At 45.3% G+C, this 21666-nt stretch overlaps 1 protein-coding gene across 2 annotated transcripts; it reads left to right on the top strand.

Moving 5' to 3' along the window:
• Positions 1 to 1409: 1409 nt before the first annotated feature.
• On the top strand, positions 1410 to 21098 carry LOC115637123 (C->U-editing enzyme APOBEC-1-like). 2 transcript variants are annotated; one of them, XR_003997170.1, is made up of 6 exons: positions 1414 to 1497; positions 3172 to 3199; positions 3498 to 3898; positions 5132 to 5250; positions 19699 to 19925; positions 20947 to 21098. XR_003997170.1 is itself a non-coding variant. In XM_030538053.1 (5 exons), the coding sequence occupies exons 1-5, from the start codon at positions 1476 to 1478 to the stop codon at positions 9072 to 9074; spliced, it is 681 nt and encodes a 226-aa protein (XP_030393913.1). In that variant the 5' UTR covers positions 1410 to 1475; the 3' UTR covers positions 9075 to 9596. The 2 variants fall into 2 exon arrangements, 1 of the variants encoding a protein (XP_030393913.1); XM_030538053.1 differs by lacking the exons at positions 19699 to 19925; positions 20947 to 21098 and adding an exon at positions 8964 to 9596 and having other exon boundaries at positions 1410 to 1497.
• The last annotated feature ends 568 nt before the right edge of the window (positions 21099 to 21666 follow it).

The following is a 21666-nucleotide window of genomic DNA, read 5'->3' as shown; positions in this document are numbered from 1 at the left end:
CCTGAATTTTCTGTTTCTTCTCCCCCCAGTACCAATGGATCCTGCAGCAGGGAAGGGTCAGGTTGGAGAGACAGAGGTGTACGGGAGTGTGTGTGTGTTGCCTCTGCCCATGTGAACCCTAAAGCCATAAAGATAAGAATGCAAACAAAAATCATCCAACTACTCAGTATTTCTTTTTAACAGGGGCTCAGTCAACTTGATGTTAATTTGAACATTAGTACTGCATAGTTCTGACTGATTGCCATTGAACTTGCTTGAATACACATAATTTTACCAGGTGTCCCGTATTCAGCATAGGGAAATGTGGTCACCCTAGTTATAGATCATAGAGTCTCTACCCAGTTGCTTGCTGAGGCCAGCTGACAAGTGACCTATGCAGGTTACTCTCTACACAAGTGCCTTCTATGATGCCTCCTTGCTGTGTGTTCTGTGGGGTGGGGGAAATTTCAAGGGCAGTTCTGGGCCTAGGCTGCCTTACCACTCAGGGAGCAATGCCAGTGTTGTGACAAATGATGTATTTCTTCCCCTGCACTAAATATACTAATCTCCCCTCCATTCCTGCCACACCTCTGGGTGCCCGTGATAAGTCCAATTTGTCACAGTAGGGTAAAAAGGCTGTTCCAAGTTGGTGAGCAACAAGTACATTTATTCCCAAAATGACTAAATTTCATAATCTAAAGAAACAAGCAATGGAGGGGCCACATCTTAATAACTGTCTCTCTTGATGTCTCTTAATAACTTTCTCTCCCCCATTCAGGGACTTTACTCCCACTTTTTAAATCATGGGTTTCCCTTAAAATTACATGAAGACTTCAGAGAGTTTAACCACAGAATCAGTTTTTGATAAGGATACTGCTGGAATTCTTTGTGTGAGCTTAAAACTGACGTTTTGCTCCAGAAGGTGAGAAGGGTTAAAAGAAGAGGCTCCTGTTTCAGCTTTTGTGGTCAGATGCTTTGTACACCACTTCTCTTTGAGTCTAGAGAAAGATTATCTTCACATTCCTTAACAAGGGGGAGACGTCCCCTTCCAGCTTTTCATGCCTGGGTCTTACTGACAGAAAGCACAAATTTCCTAGGAGTTTCTTTAAGTAGCCAGGATACTTCATTTAATAAAACAAGTAACTAAAATATCAATATAGAAGCTATTATTCTCCAAGTCCCGTGTAAATCAATGTACTTATAAGTAGTTCTTTAATAAAGGTGCAGGCAAATCTGTAATGACCAAATATAAGAATACATTATAATTTATTTATAACTATTTTGCATCAGTATTGAGGTCTAGCCTCTACAATACTGTGAGCCTAATCTCACTGACTGCGTACAACTGGCTTCCACACTAGCCATGTCTCCCAGCATGTCAGGGAGTCTCCCGTTTGCAAAATACTCTTGGGTTTCTGTTCAGAGGAATAGAAACTGAAAGAGAGAAAATGCACCAGTAAAACAAACAGCCTCGGAAGCTGTAGTGAGAGAAAGCCATGGCTGCTGGTTGGAACAGAGGTAAATCTGCAGCATTAGTGCATATGTGTGTGTATGTGTTTGCAAGTAAATGTGTTTGTTTGTGTATACAGTATTTTAGTGCATTTATGTGTGCAAATGTCTCTATCAATTTATGGGTGAATATATGTATATGTAGCTGTATGGGCAGATATATGTATGTCTGTATGGCTATTGTGGCTCTATGTATATAAGACATACATACACAGTAAACAAGTTGGAGCTGTCTGTCTCTGTGTGTTTTGCATCTAAAATGTGTTTTTAGTTTCTAACTTAGCAAAGATAAACAAAATCACTGACAGTAAAATGATTTTCCTACATAAGTACTAAAAGAATACTTCATACAAAGACAAACGGTGAGCTGAAGCTGGGGTAGATTGTACTACATTGTAGTGGCTATATATACTGGTTTTTTCAAAGTTATAACAATGATTTGTTTTTTACTAGTACATCCCATTGGCCCCCTCTTTCTATACACAGTTCAGATTTTTCTGTGTCTATGCATATATGTTTGTATGTGTCTGGATGGGCTTGTCTATATTTGAAAACTTGCCTCAGTGTAACTAAGTAGTATAATATATGTATATGTGTTCTTATGGGACTGAAACAGAGCCTAATCTGTACTGGGGCTTAGCCCTGGCACCTCTAGGAATGGCAGTTCATAGCCTTGGCACCTCTGGACTTCTGGCCAGCAACCGCTGCTTTCTGGCTGCCCAGCCAGGGCTTAATTTGTGCCAGGACTTGCGGAGCTGAGTCCCAGCACCTCATTCATTATAAATTAAACCCTGGATTGAACCAAATTCCATGGAAGTCAAGGGGAGTCTTTTCACTGATTTCAATAGACTTTGGTCCAGGCTCTAGTTGAGTACATGTTTGTGCATGTCTCAGCATGTTTTGAACTTCCTTGCGTGCCACTGTCTTGGCTTTCAGGTTTGAGTTGAAAGTGATTGAGGCATGAAAATGGTGGCAGAAGAAAGCGCTGATGGAGGAATTTCAAAGACACAGGGATTTTGTTATTAAATCCTGGTGCCTAGGTTGTAATGAAAATTTTAAATGTGTTCCTGAGCCATGTTTCCCTCGTTTTGTTTTCTAAGGTTCTTAAAGAAAATAACAAGAAAATAGGAATATGTTATTTTCTTCCAAAACAGAAATAACATAGCTATATTTCCTGGGAAATATCAGCTTAAAAATTAAATTAATAATGATTATTAAGTTTATTTTAAAATATTAATGGGAAAATCCACATTTAAAGTAAAAAAAATAAAATGAAAGAACAGTTCTTTGGATATTGGTAGTATAATACAGTTATACATAGAATTGAGAGCATGAGTCCGGTTGATTTTAATGAGCTTTGGATAATGTCCTAGATATTTAGTTAGTTAGTTAGTTAGTTGACTGTTACTTAACAAGTAATGGACATTCTCCCGCATGTGTACATGGTAAAATTAATGGCCATATTTGGGGGATGATCCCTTATCACCTTCACTATCCTCAGGACACTGCATATTAGCAAGGAACTTCTTCAATATTCAGCAGTACTGAATAGGAATTGTCCATTGAGAATGAACAATTATAGGTCAGATCGTCCTAGGGAGGATGCATTTAGAGGCCTTCCTTTTTCTGTCTTCCCCTATGTTTCTCTCTGTGCACAAGGTGACTTTATTTTTTTCCCCACAGATCATGTATCCAGAGGCATCACACAGGGGTGAGAATGAAAGCACCATACCCATATCCTCCACAAGATTTACAGGCAAAGTGGGATCTGGGAAGATTCAGATCTCACTCCCCTCTCATCAGTGTGATATTAGATTTAACTCTCCTTCTTCCCCATCTCTCTTTTCTCCCATCGCTATCTCTGAATCTCTGTCTATCCTTCTGTGACTTCCGTTTCCATTTATTTGTTCCTCCTTCCCACCCTGCTCATTTTTAACTTTCTATGACTGGCAAGCTCTTAGCGATAAAGCTGCAGTCAGTTACTCTTTGGAATCTCTCTCATGTTTCAGGGGGAAGATATCCCAGGAGACATTTATAGACACTTATGACCCAAGTGTCCTTCGAAGGGTGCAATACATGCTCTATGAAATCAAGTGGAGCAATAACAAAAAGCCCTGGCAGAGCTGTTGCCATAGCACTCGAACAGAGCATGCTGAAATTCACTTCATAGAAGATGTCTTTCAGGAGCAAAGATCTGATCCTTCTGCCCACTGCTCCATCACCTGGTACATGTCCTGGAGTCCCTGCGGGGACTGCTGCAAGGAAATCAGGGATTTCCTGAAGGACCAGCCTAATGTGAATCTAGTTATTTATGTAGCACGGATCTACTGGCACAAAGAGGAAACCAATCGTCAGGGTCTACGGAGCCTGGTGAACATTGGAGTGACCATCCGAGTCATGGACCTCCCAGGTAATGACTCATGGAGTTAAGGGGAATACATGGGATAGAGATGGGACATGAGGCACTTTGCCTCTAGATCACTAGTTCCAATTCAGCCCTGGTCACGGATGGCTCCACTGAGGTTATAGAAAGGACTCTGGAATCTCTTCACTTCTAGGTCAGTGGCTCCAGTCTGGCCCCAAGTCTTGGGGGATAGAGCAATGGGATTCAGAGCTTTTCTCCTTTAGGTCTCTGGTTTCAAACCTTCCCCTGAGTGCCAGTGACCAAAAGCCAATAGCTGACAGCCATTTTTTGACCTATGTGAAATGTGCTGGTGTTTGCAGTCCGGCTCCTAGCAGTACAGATAAAAATCACTAAAATCTCGCTCCCTGCTGGCAGTTGCTGATCCTCTTGTCTCAGCAGAGAGGCTGAGGCATGAATGAGCCATTAAGAGTCGAGGCCCTTTTTACTGCTAGAGGCGAGAACTGAGAGCTGAGGCACAAAGCTGAGCCGTGTGCATGGGTGAAGCTAGTGTGGCACTGCTGCTGTCTCTAGTGGTTCATTCAGGGAATAAACTGAGAACAGCAGCCTCCTTCCCGGCGCAGTCCATCTGCCATCTTTCAGTTTCATTTGAGAACATAGTATTGTATTTCAATGTAAGGGTGTGGCTTTGCATTTTTTTTCTAATCTAGACCCAGAGTAAAATTAGCTCACCCACTGATAGTGTGCTGCTGCTACTAATCATGAACAAATAGATGATATTTTACTCTCTCCTCAATACATAAATGACTTGTCCCAGGTGACAAGTATCAGGGGGTAGCCATGTTAGTCTGTATCCACAAAAGCAACAAGGAGTCCAGTGGCATCTTAAAGACTATCAGATTTATTTGGGCATAAGCTTTCATGGGTAAAAAACCCACTTCTTCAGATGCAACTGAAGAAGTGGGTTTTTTACCCACAAAAGCTTATGCCCAATAAATCTGTTAGTCTTTAAGGTGCCACTGGACTCCTTGTTGTCCCAGGTGAATAAGTGAGGGAAATATTGCAAGGCTGGTTTAATGAGACCTTCCCTGGACAGAAAGATGGAAAAGGCCAGCAGAGCATGAGGCCCAAGTGCTATAGTGTGCTCAGGTGGTCCTGCCTAGCAGAAGCATTCTGCATGGCTCCAGTTAGTCTTGCTCCCTTGAGATTGACTGACCTTTGTGTATGCTGAGTCCACTGATACCTCCTTCAGCATATGACTGATTTGCTTCATTTCCCCAGTTTATAGATACTGTTGGAGAACATTTGTCGATGATGAGGACAAGTATGAAGATTATTGGCCCAGGCACTTTGCTCCATGGATAATGCTATATTCTCTCGAACTCCAGTCCATCCTTCAGGTCAGTAGAACTTTAGGGAGGGGGAAATTGCATCCAGAAATGATCCAGAGTCACATGCAGAACCAGAGGAGGATTAAGATTTATTGGGGCCCTTCCCCTCATGTTGTACAGACAAAACTACACAGGATCTTTTCAGGGGGCAAGACAAAGATGCCACATTTATTATGATAACAATTTGATTTATGACCAATAACTAGTATCTTAATCCTTATACACACACATTATACCTAATACCTATACACACACACACACACATCAGATGTTCTGCAGCTGCTGCATAGTTACCAGTCCTGGACATAGCTTGAGATCATGGCTTGAGTTTGCAGCTTGGGTTCGTAGCTTGTGGCGGCTAACTGGCCAGGAAAGCCGGGCACAAGGACGAGCTGGGTCTCTGTTGGGCCTGCACCAATGCCCTTCCATGTTGGCAGCAGAATGTTACCCTCCAAAGTCTTCCATCTCACCCATACTTTTTGTAGGCCTTAGCTTGAATCCAGAGTCTATAGGTCTTGCTGTGTCACGCTGCCTCTGGGTTTGGTGATTGATCACCCGTCAATTGCAGGCGTGACTTTCAGCCTCCGACCTCGCTTTGATCTTCCTTCTATTGTACCTTTTCTTTTTAGGGTGGACTCTTCTTACTTTGTTAGGGCTCTTGTCTGCATCTTCAGCCGCTGGGGTTCGAACTTTATTTCATCAGGACAGGACAGGGCTGGAGGTTGATTCCATCATTCATACGTGCCTCATTCACACATCTAAACTAAACTAACAAGATTACAGCAGGGTTTGCAAAAATGAAGGTTGGAGGAAGCTTTTACAAAATGGAGTGAGCATTTTAAAATGGGGTTTGAATTACAATATGGCAAACAGTGAACAGAAGTTACAATATAGACAAGTGTAGTGGACGGCAAACAGAAGTTACATTAATAATTAAAAACAATTTCATTTATCAGTTCTACACTCACCAGGGCCCTACCCTCTGCACCTCCTCTTCCCTCAAGGCCCTTTCCCCTGGCCTGGCTAGAAGCTGGGCCCTGGTAAAAGAGGCTATGGGAGCCTGGACTGCTGTTCGGAGCCCCAGACCCTCCACCTGCCTGGGTGGTGCACGTTGTGGGGGCAGGGACTCGGGATGGGGGCTGCTTTCATGCACACCCCTGCCTGCCCAGGACAGGTGGAGGCCCCAGGGCTACTCACAGCTGCCCAGGGTCACTGGAAGGCTCTTGCCATAGCTTAGAGCAGTGATTCCCTAAGGGGGACATGGAGGAATGCTAGGGGAGATGTGGTGGGGCCTAGGTCAGCCCCCACAGGGGTTGGGCAGGGAGCAACACCCAGCCCTGCTGTGCCCCCAGGTCCACTCTAGCCCCCCTCAGCCCTGCCCCTGACCCCAGTTGTTGCTGTGCTCCCAGTCATGGCTCTGCTCCTGGCTGCGGCCCCAGCTGTGCCTTTGGCCCCGCTCCCAGCTACAGCCCCGGTCCTACTGTGGTCCCCAGCTCCTGCTCCCTTCTCTGGCCCCACTCTTGGCCTCAGCTCCCAGGGGGGCACAGATTGGGTAAAGGGGAGGTGACTGAAAAGTTTGGGGACCTCTGGCCTAGGATGTCTGTACTCCCTCTTTTGGCCCCAGACATCCCAACTTTTTTGGCAAAACTGGGCATTTGTCCCATTTGCTTTTGTCAATTGATCAACATGGCAAGAGCAAACAGGACAAATGACCAGTTTTGCCAAAGCGGGGGGAAAGGCATGAGTGGCAGGGCTCAGGCGAGCCCTGTACAGGGGAGGAGGGAGCTTAGGTGAGTGGCTTGGGCCAGCTCCATGCAGGGTGAGGGAGAAGTTCGAGCCAACTCCATGAGGGGCAGAGGACAGGGCTTGGGCCAGCTCTGCACAGAGAGGTGGCAGGGGGAAGGAAGAGGGGCTTGGGTGAGCAGCTTGTCCACCTCTGCATGGAGGACCGTGGGGGCAATACACTCTCCCGACCTCAGGCTCCGTCTTCTGGCCTGGCCAAGGGCAGGGGCTCAGGGAGAAGAAGAGCGGGGAGGGAAGGAGCAGCATGGGGTGGAACCACTGCGCTCCTGCAGGGCCCCCAAATTGGCCGGGGCTTCTGAGCACAGGCCCTGTTGGCTTGTGCGGTAATCCGCCACTGTGCAAAACCCAGTGTCCTGCAGCTGACCTGTAACACACAATGACTCCCAAATGAGCTCATGAGGACACTAAAACTGTATTGGAAAACTCTCAGTGCCTGAGGAGATCAAAGGGCTGGTTGGTTGGAGGAGAAAAAGGCTCTTCACACCTAGGTGGAGTTTAAACACCTCTGTGGTTTGCTTTATTGCAAAACAGTATAAATGTAAAAAGTTCTGTCCCTTTCAGCAACAAAAACAACAGAATTTTTCCTCAGTCCAAGTACGAAGTAAGTTCTAGAGCATGGCTAGACAAATTCTAGAAAGGGAAACCCCACAGTTCTTCTCTTCCTTTACATCCCATTCTTAACCTAGAGACCTTTCTTCCTGATCCTCCCTTGCAGACACAGTTTCCAACGCTACACCGCATATCCTTCTCTCAGAGCCCATTTGCACTAGCAAAACTGTTGTCAGGCTTCCTATCCCCACAGCCAGAGCTGGTTAACCCCTTTCCTTGCCAGCATCTGGATGGCGTTTATAGTCCCTCCCAGTAACGGGGCCATTGAATGTTTCATTGAACTCCTCTGAAGTTTCTCCGCTTTCCAAATCACCCATGTCACAGGGTGATCTATAATGCACAGTCAGGGTGTGAAGGGAAAAGCTGGCCAATAAATGATATTTCCATCCCATGGGAAATTCCAAGATGTGTTTTCATTCTGCATTGGAACAAACCTGAGACCTTTTCAGTTTTTGTGTGAAAACCGCAAGGAGGTGGAAGAGAGTGAGCGAGAGCACCCTTCCAAAAGCAGCCATCAGCCCAGTGTGTAGGGCCCTCACACACTTCTGTGGGATACCCAGGCTATGTCTACACTACAAGCGATGCAGAAGCACAGAGGCAGCTCTGCAGATATGTCTCTGTAGCTCTGTAATGTAGACACTACAGTGACGGAAGGGCAGTTTCAGTTGCTGTGGTAAATCCACCCCCTCAAGAGGCAGTAGCTATGTCAACGGGAGAATTGTTTAATCCACTGCACTGCATCTACAGTGCGGGATAGGTTGACCTAAGTATGTCACGCATGTTATGAATTTTTTCACAGTTTTAGGCGTAGACTAGGTCCTAGATTCAAATCCCTGCTCCTGATTGAGACATAGCAGGGACTTGAACCTGAGTCTCTCATATCCTAGGGGAATGGCCAAAGCAACAGGCTATTGGCTATTTTGGGGTGGGGGTCACTCTCCCTCTCCTTTTTCCACCGCCTCATGATGGACCTGAGAGATTTTCCCAGCAAAAGTTTCTTCACAACCGATTGTTTTCCATAAGACATTTTGGATTTGACGAATCAGCATTTTCTGATGAATAACCGTTTAGTTGGAATACTCCCAACCAGATCTCATGATGAGTCCCTGTGACCATTAAACATGCCTGGGAACCCTGTTGTAATTTGCCCTGGTTTTGAATGAGATTTGAAGCAATTAATATTTTAGGTGATTGCAGTTACAGTGAGTTCCTCCCATATCCATTAAATCCCAGAGTGAGTCTAGAGCACAAATGTTATGCTGCCAACCTCCTGAAAAGAAATTAACTTCAGCTGTTGATTTTCTCACTAGAACATTCCGTCTTGCTTAGAGATTTCATCAGGTGAGAACCAGACTCCGGTTTTCAGCCTATGTGTAGAAAATGATCAACAGAAAAGAGCACTCACATCAGCCAATCCCTGATAGCCGCCAGTATTCTGGCCTGGGCAGCCAGCAAATCTCTGGATGTCACGAGTGTATTGAACCAGGCCATCATGGGGAAGAGATGTTGATAGGACTCTAGAATGTTTAATCATTCCAATTTGATTTAGTTACTCATAGCCATTTCCTTCCCATTGGTTCAGCTTGTAGCCTTTTGAAAAGTGAATCATGTTTAAATATTTGATGTTGTACAGTGACTGGGTCATGTTAACACCTGTGACTCAGTGTACGGGTTTATTCCATCATAGTTAACACAAGAGTATCTTGCTTATTCTGTGTCCAATGCTGTTTCGCAAATGAACATAACACGATATGGTTTGCTTTGTGTAAGCAGTTTATATGGAACTAATTAATTATTCAATAACATATGTAAAGACCTTGGAGAGGATTTATTCTCCAGGATTATTTTTCTGAATTTTTCTCTTGATAGATTTCTAGGTTTTACTTTCTCTGTCTTTTGTCAACATAACATTTGAATAAAATATCTATAATCTAAGGAAGCACTGCCTTTGTTTGTTTGTCTGTTCATTTTCAAAATGCAATTCATGTGGTACTGCTTAATAAACCCTACTTGGTACTAACATAAGAATGGTCCAATGTATGACATCACAAACTTTTCTAGGAGTTCATTAAGTGGGAGGAGGAAGAGTCTGGTGATCACTCTTAATATGAACTGACCTTCCAAACTTTAGCTTTTCAAGCCCATAATTTTCCTCTAGGCCCTCACCTGGTCCTCATACTCCCTATATTGCCTTTCTTTGTGAAACCATAGAAGGCTGGTCTCATCCCACACACATCACATATATACAGACTTTAACACGCATTTATACAGAGAAGGCACAGCACTGGGCAAGGGCTGCAAATCCTTACAAAGAATCTTCCCTGCTATCTCTAGCTTGCTTGCTTGCTAGCATATATATAGCTGCCCCTGGATATTTCCACCACATGCATCTGAAGAAGTGGGTATTCACCCACGAAAGCTCATGCTCCAAAATGTCTGTTAGTCTATAAGGTGCCACAGGATTCTTTGCTGCTTTCCCTGCTATTGTAACCCTAGACTCTCTGAGCAGACAGATGCTGGGGTTAGGGAGCACCCAGTTATTCCATTCCTTCCCCCGCTCAGCAGAAGGTCATGTGGAGAAAAGAGCAGGAGGCGCAGAGCAACTTCATTTCCAGCTCTTGCAGCTACCAACACTATAGGGCAGGGGTGGCTCCCCACACCTTCTGATCAGCTGGTTCCTGGCGTGCAGGAGACTCGGGGTGGGGGGAGGAACGAGGGCACTACAGGCTATAGGGAGGGGGCGGGAAGGCTTGCAGTAGGGGCAGAGCCTGTGGCAGACCAGGGGGTTCATCAGTGAGCACTCCCTGGCTCATTGGAAAGTTGGCACCTATAGCTCCAGCCGCAGAGTTGGTGCCTATACAAGGAGCCGCATATTAACTTCTGAAGAGCCGCATGTTATAGGGCCCAGTGTTTTGAAGTGGATTTGCCAAGGAAGCTATGGCTGAAGAACAAACTACAAGATCCAAGTGAAACTTCCTTTCTCTATATGTCTGTGTGTTCCTCTCCCTCTGTCCCCTGTCTCCCTTACCACCACACACACACACACACTTCTCTCTTCGGCTATCCCTCAATGTGAGGATGATGTCTGCCAAGGGGGTTCATTGGTGGGATTTTAAGTAGCTGAGAAGCGCAATTCGTGCCTTGGAGATTTCCCCACAGAAGTGACAGGTGTAATCTTGAAGAAGACATAGTTAGTTGTTTGGCTGGAGTGTTGTGCCCTTTCTCTTCTCCTTTGTCGCTTCTCTGTCGCATGAGCACATCTGTTCTCAAAGTGAGCTGTGGCTTGGTGTATGGTGCGGTGCCACTGTGTTCTGTTCCATGTCCAGTCCTTTCAGTTTGTTGGGTTGATGCCTCCCTTTTTAAGATGTACTTTCAGTATGTCTTTGAAACTCTTCCGCTGCCCTCCGTGAGCCCTTCTTCCCTGATGTCACAGAGTGTTGAGGAGTCAGGGTCCTGCACCCCCAACTTCCTGCGATTCACTGTGACTCTCAGCCAGCCAGTAAAACAGAAGGTTTATTTAGACAACAGGAACACAGTCCAAAACAGGTCTTGCCGATACAGATAACAGGACCCCCCTTTAGTTAGGTCCATCTGGGGGTCCCAGGGAGACCACAGCCCTGTTGGTCAGGATGGCCCTCTCCATTTCCCAGTCAACTCCAAATTGAAACTCCCTTCAGCTTCTCACTCAGCCTCCCCCCGGCTCCTCCCCCAGCCTTTGTATCCTTTGTCCAGTTTCCCGGGTAGAGGGTAGAGGGTTCTGTTACATGCTCAGGTGTCCTCCCTTCCCCAATGCAGGCACTCCCAGCAAAACTCCCCTGCAACCTTCCCAGGTCAATACTCCCCACTTAGTATTCAAATAACACATCAAGAACATTCCCACTTCGTCACACCTGGCTTAACTGAGAGAAGAGTACTTGCTTGGGGAGGCAAGTGTAAGACTATGTACACAACGGCTAGTCTAGCGGAGCTGGTGTTTCATGAAGGGAGAAGGCAGTTTAGTAGTATCCGGGCAAGGATCTTCCCTGCGATGGAGAGGAGAGAAATACCTCTGTAGTTCCCACACAAAGATTTGACTCCTTTCTTGGATATTGTAACAATGTTGGTGGTGTTAAAGTCAGGTGGAATTTCTTTCCAGGTCCAGATTTTGTTGAGGAGTTGTTCCACCAGCTTTAAAAACCTTAGCTGGGATGCCATCTGGGCCTGGTGCCTTGTGATTTTTTTGTCTGGGTGATGGCATGAGAACTTCCTCAGAAGATAGGGGATCAGCAAGGTGTTCCGTTGCTGAGTGTTGTGGAATAGACTCAATTGTGTCTTCAGAGACCGTGGATTCACAATTTAGTAAGGTCTCAAAGTACTCCTTCCAGCATTGTTTAATAGCCCCATTGCCTTTGAGGAGGGTAGACCCATCCTGGGAACGTAAGGGGGCTGGGCCTTTTGAGCTTAGCCCATATATAGCTTTCATTGCTTGAAAGAAGCTTCTCATGTCATCCTGGTCTATGAAACCCTGGATCTCAGAGGCCTTCTCTTGCCACCACTTATTTCTGATGTCACATAGCCTCCTCTGGACTTCAGCTTTGAGCAGGTGATAATCCGCATGTTTTCATTGGTTAGAGGAATCATTTTGCCAGTTACAGAATGCAGTTCTTTTCTGTTGAAGATTTCCTTGTTGTTTTTGTCAAAAGAATCTTGGTGCCAATGAGTAGACTATCCTATAGTTCTAGCACATACACTGTGATGGGTATTTTCTTTCTCTCTCTCTCTCTCTCTCTCTCTCTCTCTCTCTCTCTCTCTCTCTCTCTCTCTCACACACACACACACACATACACACACACACACAAAACCTGCCTAGAGATTTCTGGCAGAGTCCCTCATCCATAACTACAGATCATTAAAGCTCCATGCAGTTTGTAGAGCAGTTGACCGATGCCCTTTGTGCATCCAAGGTGCTTCCTAAGGCTTCCCTGTATCGAAGTCTGATGTATTTCTCATTTCTCCTCCCTTACATCCCAGATAACAAGCAGGGCAGAAAGGAGGCAGTGCCCTTTGAGCCCTGACATTTCAGTGACCAGGAATAGGAACTAAAAAACCAGCATTTAATAAACAGTCCAAGATAACCAAAGGAATTTATGGCTTCTGACACAAGGACAGATAACAATGCACTCGTGCACTTGCATGTGTGTGTGAGAGACACAGAGAGAGAGAGGGAGGGAGGAAGAGATGTGTGTTACTCTTGGTGTGTTTCTGTGTGTGTCATGGTCCTTGATGTAGTCTTTCAAAGGTTCCCTACTGCCTCCAACTGGCTGTTTTTGTTTGGCCCCTGGCTTTTCTTTAGGCCAGTTGGTCTGCTTCAGCCTCTTTGAGCTGTGTGTCTAGAGACACTGATAATCACTAGCAGAGAAAGGCACTTCCCTGTAGCCCAGACTTAGGCACTTATCTCCAAGAGAGGGGCAGGGCATAGCACCATGACCCTCCTCTTTGGCATCCCCCATTGGCTAGCTTACACATCTCTCCCCATAACATGCTGGTTTTGGGAATCACAGACTAAGGTGCCTATCTCTCCTCTTCATTGTGTGGGGAACCTAGGTGCCTAACTCAGGCTTGGTGAATCACACTGTGTTCCTGTGATTTTCTAGGAACCTAAAAGTTAGGCGTTGTGACGCTCAAAGTATCTTTGTGAATCTAGGCTGACACAGGGGACCATAAATGCCAGTGCAGTGCTGGTTTCTGTGAGGAAAATTACATTTGCTCATTACAAAGACCTGTCCTTGTTATAACCAATGACAGAGAAGTGAAAGGCTCCATAGCGCAGTCCCCCAAACCACTTCATTCTTCCAGACTCCTTGGAAACTAAATGAGCAGTTACCTGTCTGTGAGAGCTGGGGGAAGGACATGAGGAGGCAGAAGCCCACTCAGACCTTTGAGCCCAATGGTGATACATTATACAATACAGTAACTTTCTCCAGAGGGCCTAGCCCTCACCCAGGTATCTAGTGGTGCCAACTGGCAGAGGGCACAGGGGGGCATAAGGGTGCAAGAGATCCCCTGGGTCTGGTATTTACATATTTACATGAATGTCATGTAAGGGTCTCTACTGAGTCACGCTGCTCATTAGAATACTTGTGAAATGTATGTGCGAATAGTATGGAAGGAGCTATGTACAGATATAGGAAGTTATGCTCTTAAAGCCTTGAAGTTAACAGCAGATCACCCAGGAGAAGGGAAGGCCTTTGGCTTGGCTGTACCTTACTAGACAAAAGGGCATCTTGTTAGATAAGTTTAGACTCTTGAATGTGTGTTATGATTTTATTTTATCTATAACCCTTTGGTTCCAATATTTCTGCTTCCTCTCACTGCAATCTCTGTGCTTTGTTATATACACATACACTTGCTTTCTCTATAACCAAAGTGAAGTGCTGTGTCTAAATGGAGCTGTAGTGACCTATGGGATAGCTTGTAAGCAGTGCAGCACTGTTCCTTTGGGATGGCAGATCTGGGAATTCTGTGAGTGTCCAGTGGATATGGGGCGGGGCACTGCAGGGAGATGCTCGGGGGACTCAGTGATTCATAGATTCATAGATTCTAGGGTCAGAAGGGACCAATGTGATCATCTAGTCTGACCCCCTGCACAAAGCAGGCCACAGAACTCTACCCATCCACTTCTATAACAAACCCCTAACCTATGCCTGAGTTACTGAAGTCTTCAAATTGTGGTCTGAAGACCTCAAGCTGCAGAGAATCCACCAGCAAGTGACCCATGCCCCACGCTGCAGGGGAAGGCGAAAAACCTCCAGGGCCTCTGCCAATCTGCCCTGGAGGAAAATTCCTTCCCGACACCAAATATGGCGATCAGCTAAACCCTGAGCATGTGGGCAAGACTCACCAGCCAGCACTCAGGAAAGAATTCTCTGCAGTAACTCAGATCCCATCCCATCCAACATCCCATCACCAACCACTGGGCATACTTATCTGGTGATAATCAAAGATCAGTTGCCAAAATTAGGCACTTCCATCATACCATCCCTTCCATAAACTTATCAAGCTTAATCTTAAAGCCAGATACGTCTTTTGCCCCCACTACTCCCCTTGGAAGGCTGTTCCAGAACTTCACTCCTCTAATGGTTAGAAACCTTCATCTAATTTCAAGTCTAAACTTCCTAGTGTCCAGTTTATACCCATTCGTTCTTGTGTCTACGTTGGTACTAAGCTTAAATAATTCCTCTCCCTCCCTAATATTAATCCCTCTGATATATTTATAAAGAGCAAGCATATCCCCCCTCAGCCTTCTTTTGGCTAGACTAAACAAGCCAAGCTCTTTGAGTCTCCTTTCATATGACAGGTTTTCCATTCCTCGGATCATCCTAGTAGCCCCTCTCTGAACTTGTTCCAGTTTGAATTCATCCTTCTTAAACATGGGAGACCAGAACTGCACACAGTATTCCAGGTGGGGTCTCACCAGCGCCTTATATAACGGTACTAACACGTCCTTATCTTTGCTGGAAATACCTCGCCTAATGCATCCTAAAACCGCATTAGCTTTTTTAATGGCCATATCACATTGGCGGCTCATAGTCATCCTGTGATCTATCAATACCCCAAGGTCCTTCTCCTCCTCTGTTGCTTCCAACTGATGAGTCTTCAATCTATATCTAAAGTTCTTATTATTAATCCCTAAGTGCATGACCTTGTACTTTTCACTATTAAATTTCATCCTATTACTATTACTCCAGTTTACAAGGTCGTCCAGATCTTCCTGTATGATATCCCGGTCCTTCTCCATGTTAGCAATACCCCCCAGCTTCGTGTCATCCGTGAACTTTATTAGCACATTCTCGCTTTTTGTGCCAAGATCGGTAATAAAAAGGTTAAATAAGATTGGTCCCAGAACCGATCCTTGAGGAACTCCACTAGTAACCTCCTTCCAGCCTGACAGTTCACCCTTCAGTACGACCCATTGAAGTCTCCCCTTAAACCAGTTCCTTATCCACCTTTCAATTCTCATATTGATCCCCATCTTTTCCAATTTGACTAATAATTCCACATGTGGAACTGTGTCAAATGCCTTACTGAAATCGAGGTAAATTAGGTCTACCGCATTTCCTTTGTCTAAATAGTCTGTCACCTTCTCAAAGAAGGAGATCAGGTTAGTTTGGCAAGATCTACCTTTAGTAAAACCATGTTGTACTTTGTCCCAATTACCATTGACCTCAATGTCCTTAACTACTTTCTCCTTCAACATTTTTTCCAAGACCTTACATACTACAGATGTCAAACTAACAGGCCTATAGTTACTCGGATCACTCTTTCTCCCTTTCTTAAAGATAGGAACTACGTTAGCAATTCTCCAGTTGTATGGTACAACCCCTGAGTTTACTGATTCATTAAAAATTCTCGCTAACGGGCTTGCAATTTCATGCGCCAGTTCCTTTAATATTCTTGGATGAAGATTGTCCGGGCCCTCCGATTTTGTCCCATTAAGCTGTTCAAGTATGGCTTCTACCTCAGATGTGGTAATATCCACCTCCATATCCTCATTCCCGTTTGTCATCCTTCCATTACCCCTAAGCTCCCCATTAGCCTTATTAAAGACTGAGGCAAAGTACTTATTTAGATATTGGGCCATGCCTAGGTTATCCTTAACCTCTTTTCCATCCTCATGTGTAGCGGTCCCACTTCTTCTTTCTTTGTTTTCTTCTTATTTATATGGCTATAGAACCTTTTACTATTGGTTTTAATTCCCTTTGCAAGGTTCAACTCTACTTGGCTTTTAGCCTTTCTCACTTTATCCCTACATGTTCTGACCTCACTAAGATAGTTTTCCTTGCTAATCCCACCCTTCTTCCACTCCTTGTAGGCTTTCTGCTTTTTCTTAATCACCTCTCTGAGATGCTTGCTCATCCAGCTTGGTCTACAGCTCCTGCCTATGTTTTTTTCCCCTTTCTTGGGATGCAGGCTTCTGATAGTTTCTGCAGCTGCGACTTAAAGTAATTCCAGGCCTCTTCCACATTTAGATCCACAAGTTCTTCAGTCCAATCCACTTCCCTAACTAATTTCCTTAATTCTTTAAAGTTAGCCCTTTTGAAACCAAAAACCCTAGTCCCAGATCTACTTTTGTTTATCCTTCCATCTAGTTTGAACAGAATTAGCTCATGATCACTCGAACCAAGGTTGTCCCCTACAACCATTTCTTCTATGAGGTCCTCACTGCTCACCAAAACCAAATCTAAAATGGCATCCCCTCTTGTTGGTTCTTCAACTATTTGGTGAAGGAATCCATCAGCTATCACATCCAGAAAAATCTGATCCCTACTATTCTTGCTAGCACTTGTACTCCAGTCTATATCTGGGAAGTTAAAGTCTCCCATGATCCCACATTTCCCATTAGTGTTTACTTCCTTAAAAACATTAAAGAGGTCTCTATCCATATCCAAATCAGATCCCGGCAGTCTGTAGCACACCCCAAGCACTATGTCAGGGGAGGCTCTAGTAGCTGTCTTTCCCAGTGTGATTTTTGCCCAGACAGACTCTATCTTGTCCATTCCATCACTTCTTATTTCTTTACAGTTAACCTCCTCATTGATGTACAATGCTACTCCACCACCTTTCCCTTTATTTCTATCTTTCCTAAACAGCACATAGCTTTCAATACCTGTACTCCAGTCATGACTACTATTCCACCGTTTCCGTTATCCCTATAATATCTGGTTTCACTTCCTGCACCAGTAGCTCTAGTTCCTCCATTTTGTTCCCTAGGCTCCTCGCATTAGTGTACAGACATCTTAATTTTTGCCGTTTGGCTTCACTCACATTCTGTATCCTGTTAGGCACAGACATTCTACCACCAACATCACCTGTTAGTCTGTTATCTACACTACCCTTCCTCCTTATGCCAATTCTTCTGTCCATGGCTGTATCCCCTCTTACTTTGTTTACTTCCATCTCAAGGTTAAATTCCGGCTTGGAGATCTCCCGAACAACTCCCAACCATCTCCCCCAAATTTCTAGTTTAAAGCTCTCTTAATCAGGTCAGCCAGCCTCCATCCTAGAAGTCTATTTCCCTCCTTGCTCAGGTGAAGTCCATCCCGAGAGAACTGTCTTCTGTCCATAAATGCTTCCCAATGGCCGTACATCCCAAAGCCCTCCTTATAGCACCACTGCCTGAGCCATCTGTTGATCGCCATAATCTTGTCACACCTTTGTCGCCCTTCTCTAGGAACCGGCAGAATCCCACTGAAGATCACCTGAGCCTCGATTTCCTTAAGTGTCTTCCCCAGTCTGGCATAGTCTCCCTTGATACATTCCAGAGAGTATCTAGCCGTATCATTCGTTCCCACATGAAGGACAATCAACGGATTCTTCCCCGCTCCTGTTAGTATCCTTTTCAGCCTCAGGTCCACATCCTGTATCTTAGCACCCGGCATACAGCACACGCTTCTGTTCTCCCGATCAGCTCTAGTCACAGGCCTGTCTATTCTTCTCAGTAAGGAGTCTCCAATCACGTAGACCTGCCTTTTCCTGGTGACAGTGCGCTTCTCCGGTCTATCTCCCACACCCACTGGCTGCAAGTCCTCTCGATTCCTATTCCCCCTTGCAATCCTCCTGGGGCTCATATTTGGTGTTGCCTCCATTGACTCCTCCTCTCCTCTTGCAGGACTATCAGCTCTTCTCTTTTTCCTTGCCCTCTCTCCTTCAGCGACCACCTGCTGTGCTCTGCAAATCTGTTCCTGAGTTCTATTTCTCCTTCACTGGCCCGTCTTTTCCTCTGCCTGGTTCTCTTAGTCACATGCTTCCACCGTCCACTTTCCTCCCCCAGCAGTCTCTCCTCTGAATTCTTTGGGCCTGCTTCCACCTGCACATCTGAGCTTATCCCTTCAGCCCCCTCCTGTCTGTGCTCCATCGTCTGCTCAGCCCCCTGTCTAAACTCAACCAGAGTTTGCACCTGCATCTCCAGTCCTCGGATCTTCTCTTCCATCAGCTCTATCAGGCTGCACTTCATGCAGACAAAGCTCTTTTCAGGCGCCCCCTCCAGGATCATGTACATGCCGCAGCTTCCACATCCAGTCATCCTCATTGTGTCTTTCACTGCTGCCTCTGTATCAGTCATGGCCTTCCCACCTGCCACCTGGTAGTCAACACAACACAAGCCCCCAGCAGGCACCAGACCACCACCCTATCTCTTGACTTGCTTGTCGGTTCCTCTGTCTTAGTCTCCCCTGCAACCTCCCCCTGGAAACTCCCACTGAAACTCCCCTGTTCACAGTGATAGGGAAAAACAACCCCCAGGTATAAATCAAAGGTATATTGCCTATCAGTGCTCCATAAGTATAGGCCTTAGGTTTATTAACTTTATGGGCCCTAGGATTACTAACTTTGTAGGAAGTAAGTTGCTATATTAACAACTGCAGAATGGAACTCCCAGAAGACAGTTTCGTTATACACAAACCATGATTGTGCTGCTTGCAAAGGGTAAAACTCAAAGAAAGTCCCCTAATAACCAGCCCATCACTGCCCTAGTATTTAACACCGACAATGGCTTCTATGGAAATCCCCGCACTAATATGCTTGCGTTAGCATAAAAGTATAACTCGGTATCAGCATATAAAAAACATCTGGCCGGAACTGGGAACTGGACACCAGACACTGAATCCCAGAGGGCCATGCGAAGCTTGTCAGCCTGACCGCAAGTAGGGGTAACTGAACTGTCAGGGTCTCCTGACAATCAAGTAAACATCTACAAGGAAGTGAAAAGATAAGGCTTGCAATTTTAAATATGTTATGCCATATAAGGACAATATTAATTGTATTTTTGCAGTATATGCCATGTGATAGCCAAATAAGGTTGTGATTTATGTGTAAGCAAGATATGATAATTTGTGGTTTTAAGCTTTATAAGCGCTGGTGAAAATCAGTACGGGAGGGCAGCTTAACCCTTGCTAGGGGTTACGCTGACTCTCCGTGTGTGCACACATGTATTAATGATATATCAATAAAGGAGCCTTCGGCTGTCTGATCAAATTAACAAGGTGGTGGTCTTTTCCCCAACAACAGCTCTGTTTGCTGGCTCCTGTGCTGCTGCAGCTGTCTGGTGTATACCAATTGCTGACCTGTACAGGGGACAGTGGAGCCTAGTGAGCTGAGCTGGTAGCTGACTCCTGGCAGCCTGGGCTTCCTTATGCTAAGGGATGGTGATGATGAGGTGCCTCACAAACCTGTGTACCTCCAGGCAGCATCACAGTAGTTCATGTCACCTGCAGATCTTGTGGGGCTTTACAAAGGTAAGTGTCATTAGTCTTATTTTACAGATGGGTAAACTGAGTCACAGAGCCATGCGTGACCCACAGTCTCACTCAGTTATAGTGGCACAACAGGGATTTCTGATTCCCAGACTCATATCTTAATCATAACACTGACTGCACTTATAGGCTTCCCATCAGCCTTGAAAAAGTTATGCTCAAATGGTTGCTTAAATCCACTGTATACTGTGGAGACAAGTGATCTCTGCTGGTGTATAGAGCCTCTGAAGGGTTCCTAAATATACATTACACAGGTTAGCATCCTTTTGGGTGAAAAAGTCAAGAGGAATGTATAGTAGTTGTCTCACTGTAGTACAACAGCTCAGTTTTGCAGCCCATTTATGAGTGTGCTGCCCAGCATTGGAGCTCCCTGAAAGAAAACTGTGTTATACAGCACCTGTTCTTCAGCATTGAGATCAGGTGTATTCCTTATTAAATGTCCCTATAAATGTCCCTAACTAGCCAGATGTGAATGAAAAAAATATTTAGGGCACAACTGTTACTTGATTTTCCAAAATTAGCTGAGTATCCAATGGAACCCACAAATGTACACCTTACAGAGGAGGGATGGCTCAGTGGTTTGATTATTAGCCTACTAGCCCCAGGGTTATGAGTTCAATCCTTGAAGGGGCTATTTAGGGATCAGGGCAATAAATCTGTCTGGGTATTAGGCCTGCTTTGAGCAGAGGGTTAGATGAGATGAGATGACCTCTTAAGGTCCCTTCCATCCCAGATATTCCATACTTACAGAAAATGCAATCAAGTCTGCTCCTCCAGATTGGCAGGTTCAGACATACTGTTTTCTCTTGATGCTTTCCCCAGCATCACTTCTGTCTTCTCAGGGCTGAGCCTTAGCCAGCTGGGCCTATCCAGACCCCAATCTCAGCTAGGCACTGAGAGAAACAAGAGACCTATTGGTCTGATTAAAAAGAAATGTCATGATGAGTTCCAGACACATACTGATGGTGTCATCATCCAAACTATTTCACATCTCTTTTCACAGCTTCACGCTGGATAGAAGGAATGACAGGATGGAGCCTGGTGGTGGCCCACAGAGAGCTTCTAGAGAGCAGAGGCAAGCAACACAAACCTGTTTGAGATGGTTGCCTCTGGGCTGTCTTAGGCTATGTCTACATGGGCACTTTTGTTGTTAAACCTAGGGACGACTAAAGTGCTATGATGATGACATTAGCAATAATTAATAATATAATAACAATTAATAATTAATGAATTATTATAATAATTTCTCATTAATCTTCCCCCAAAATAGGATGGTGAGAGAGATTGTGATAACCAATGCAATGATCAGCGTAAAAAGCAAGGGCCTAAATATTGCTTTTAAAGAGACCTACAAATACAATGGTGATGATAGATAGATACTGTCATCTTGCCCTCCGCCAGAGAGGCATTGACAGTTTCTATCATTAAAGTACACAGCATCTCCCTGTTTCATTTTCAGAAACTGCACATGAAAATTATGGTACAGTACATCAGAGCCGGCTTTAAGCCAGTGTGGGGCCCGATTCATGGAGAATGTACTTTCCGGGTGGCACTTCGGATTTCTGCACCCCGGCGATGGTAGCAGGGCCGCGGGGTAGCGGGGTTGTGGGGTTCTGGCTGAAGGAGTGGGGATGCGGGGTTGCGGGGCTCCTGCCGGGTTGGCAGGACCGCGGGATTTGTCGCGCTCCGGGGGGAGCATGACCGAAGGGTTGCAGGGCTCTGG

The sequence above is a fragment of the Gopherus evgoodei genome, chromosome 1, assembly GCF_007399415.2.
Source record: "Gopherus evgoodei ecotype Sinaloan lineage chromosome 1, rGopEvg1_v1.p, whole genome shotgun sequence".
NCBI lineage: Eukaryota > Metazoa > Chordata > Testudines > Testudinidae > Gopherus > Gopherus evgoodei.
The sequence above is the reverse complement of the archived record's forward strand: the minus strand, read 5'-3'. Positions and strand labels throughout refer to the sequence as shown.

Excerpts from the sequence above, each read along its gene's own strand:
- LOC115637123 (XM_030538053.1), top strand. The coding sequence starts at position 1,476 with ATGGCTGCTGGTTGGAACAGAG. Across the intron at positions 3,200-3,497 it reads TCCAGAGGCATCACACAGGG|GGGGAAGATATCCCAGGAGA; the intron begins GTGAGAATGAAA and ends CTCATGTTTCAG. Across the intron at positions 3,899-5,131 it reads CCGAGTCATGGACCTCCCAG|TTTATAGATACTGTTGGAGA; the intron begins GTAATGACTCAT and ends TCATTTCCCCAG.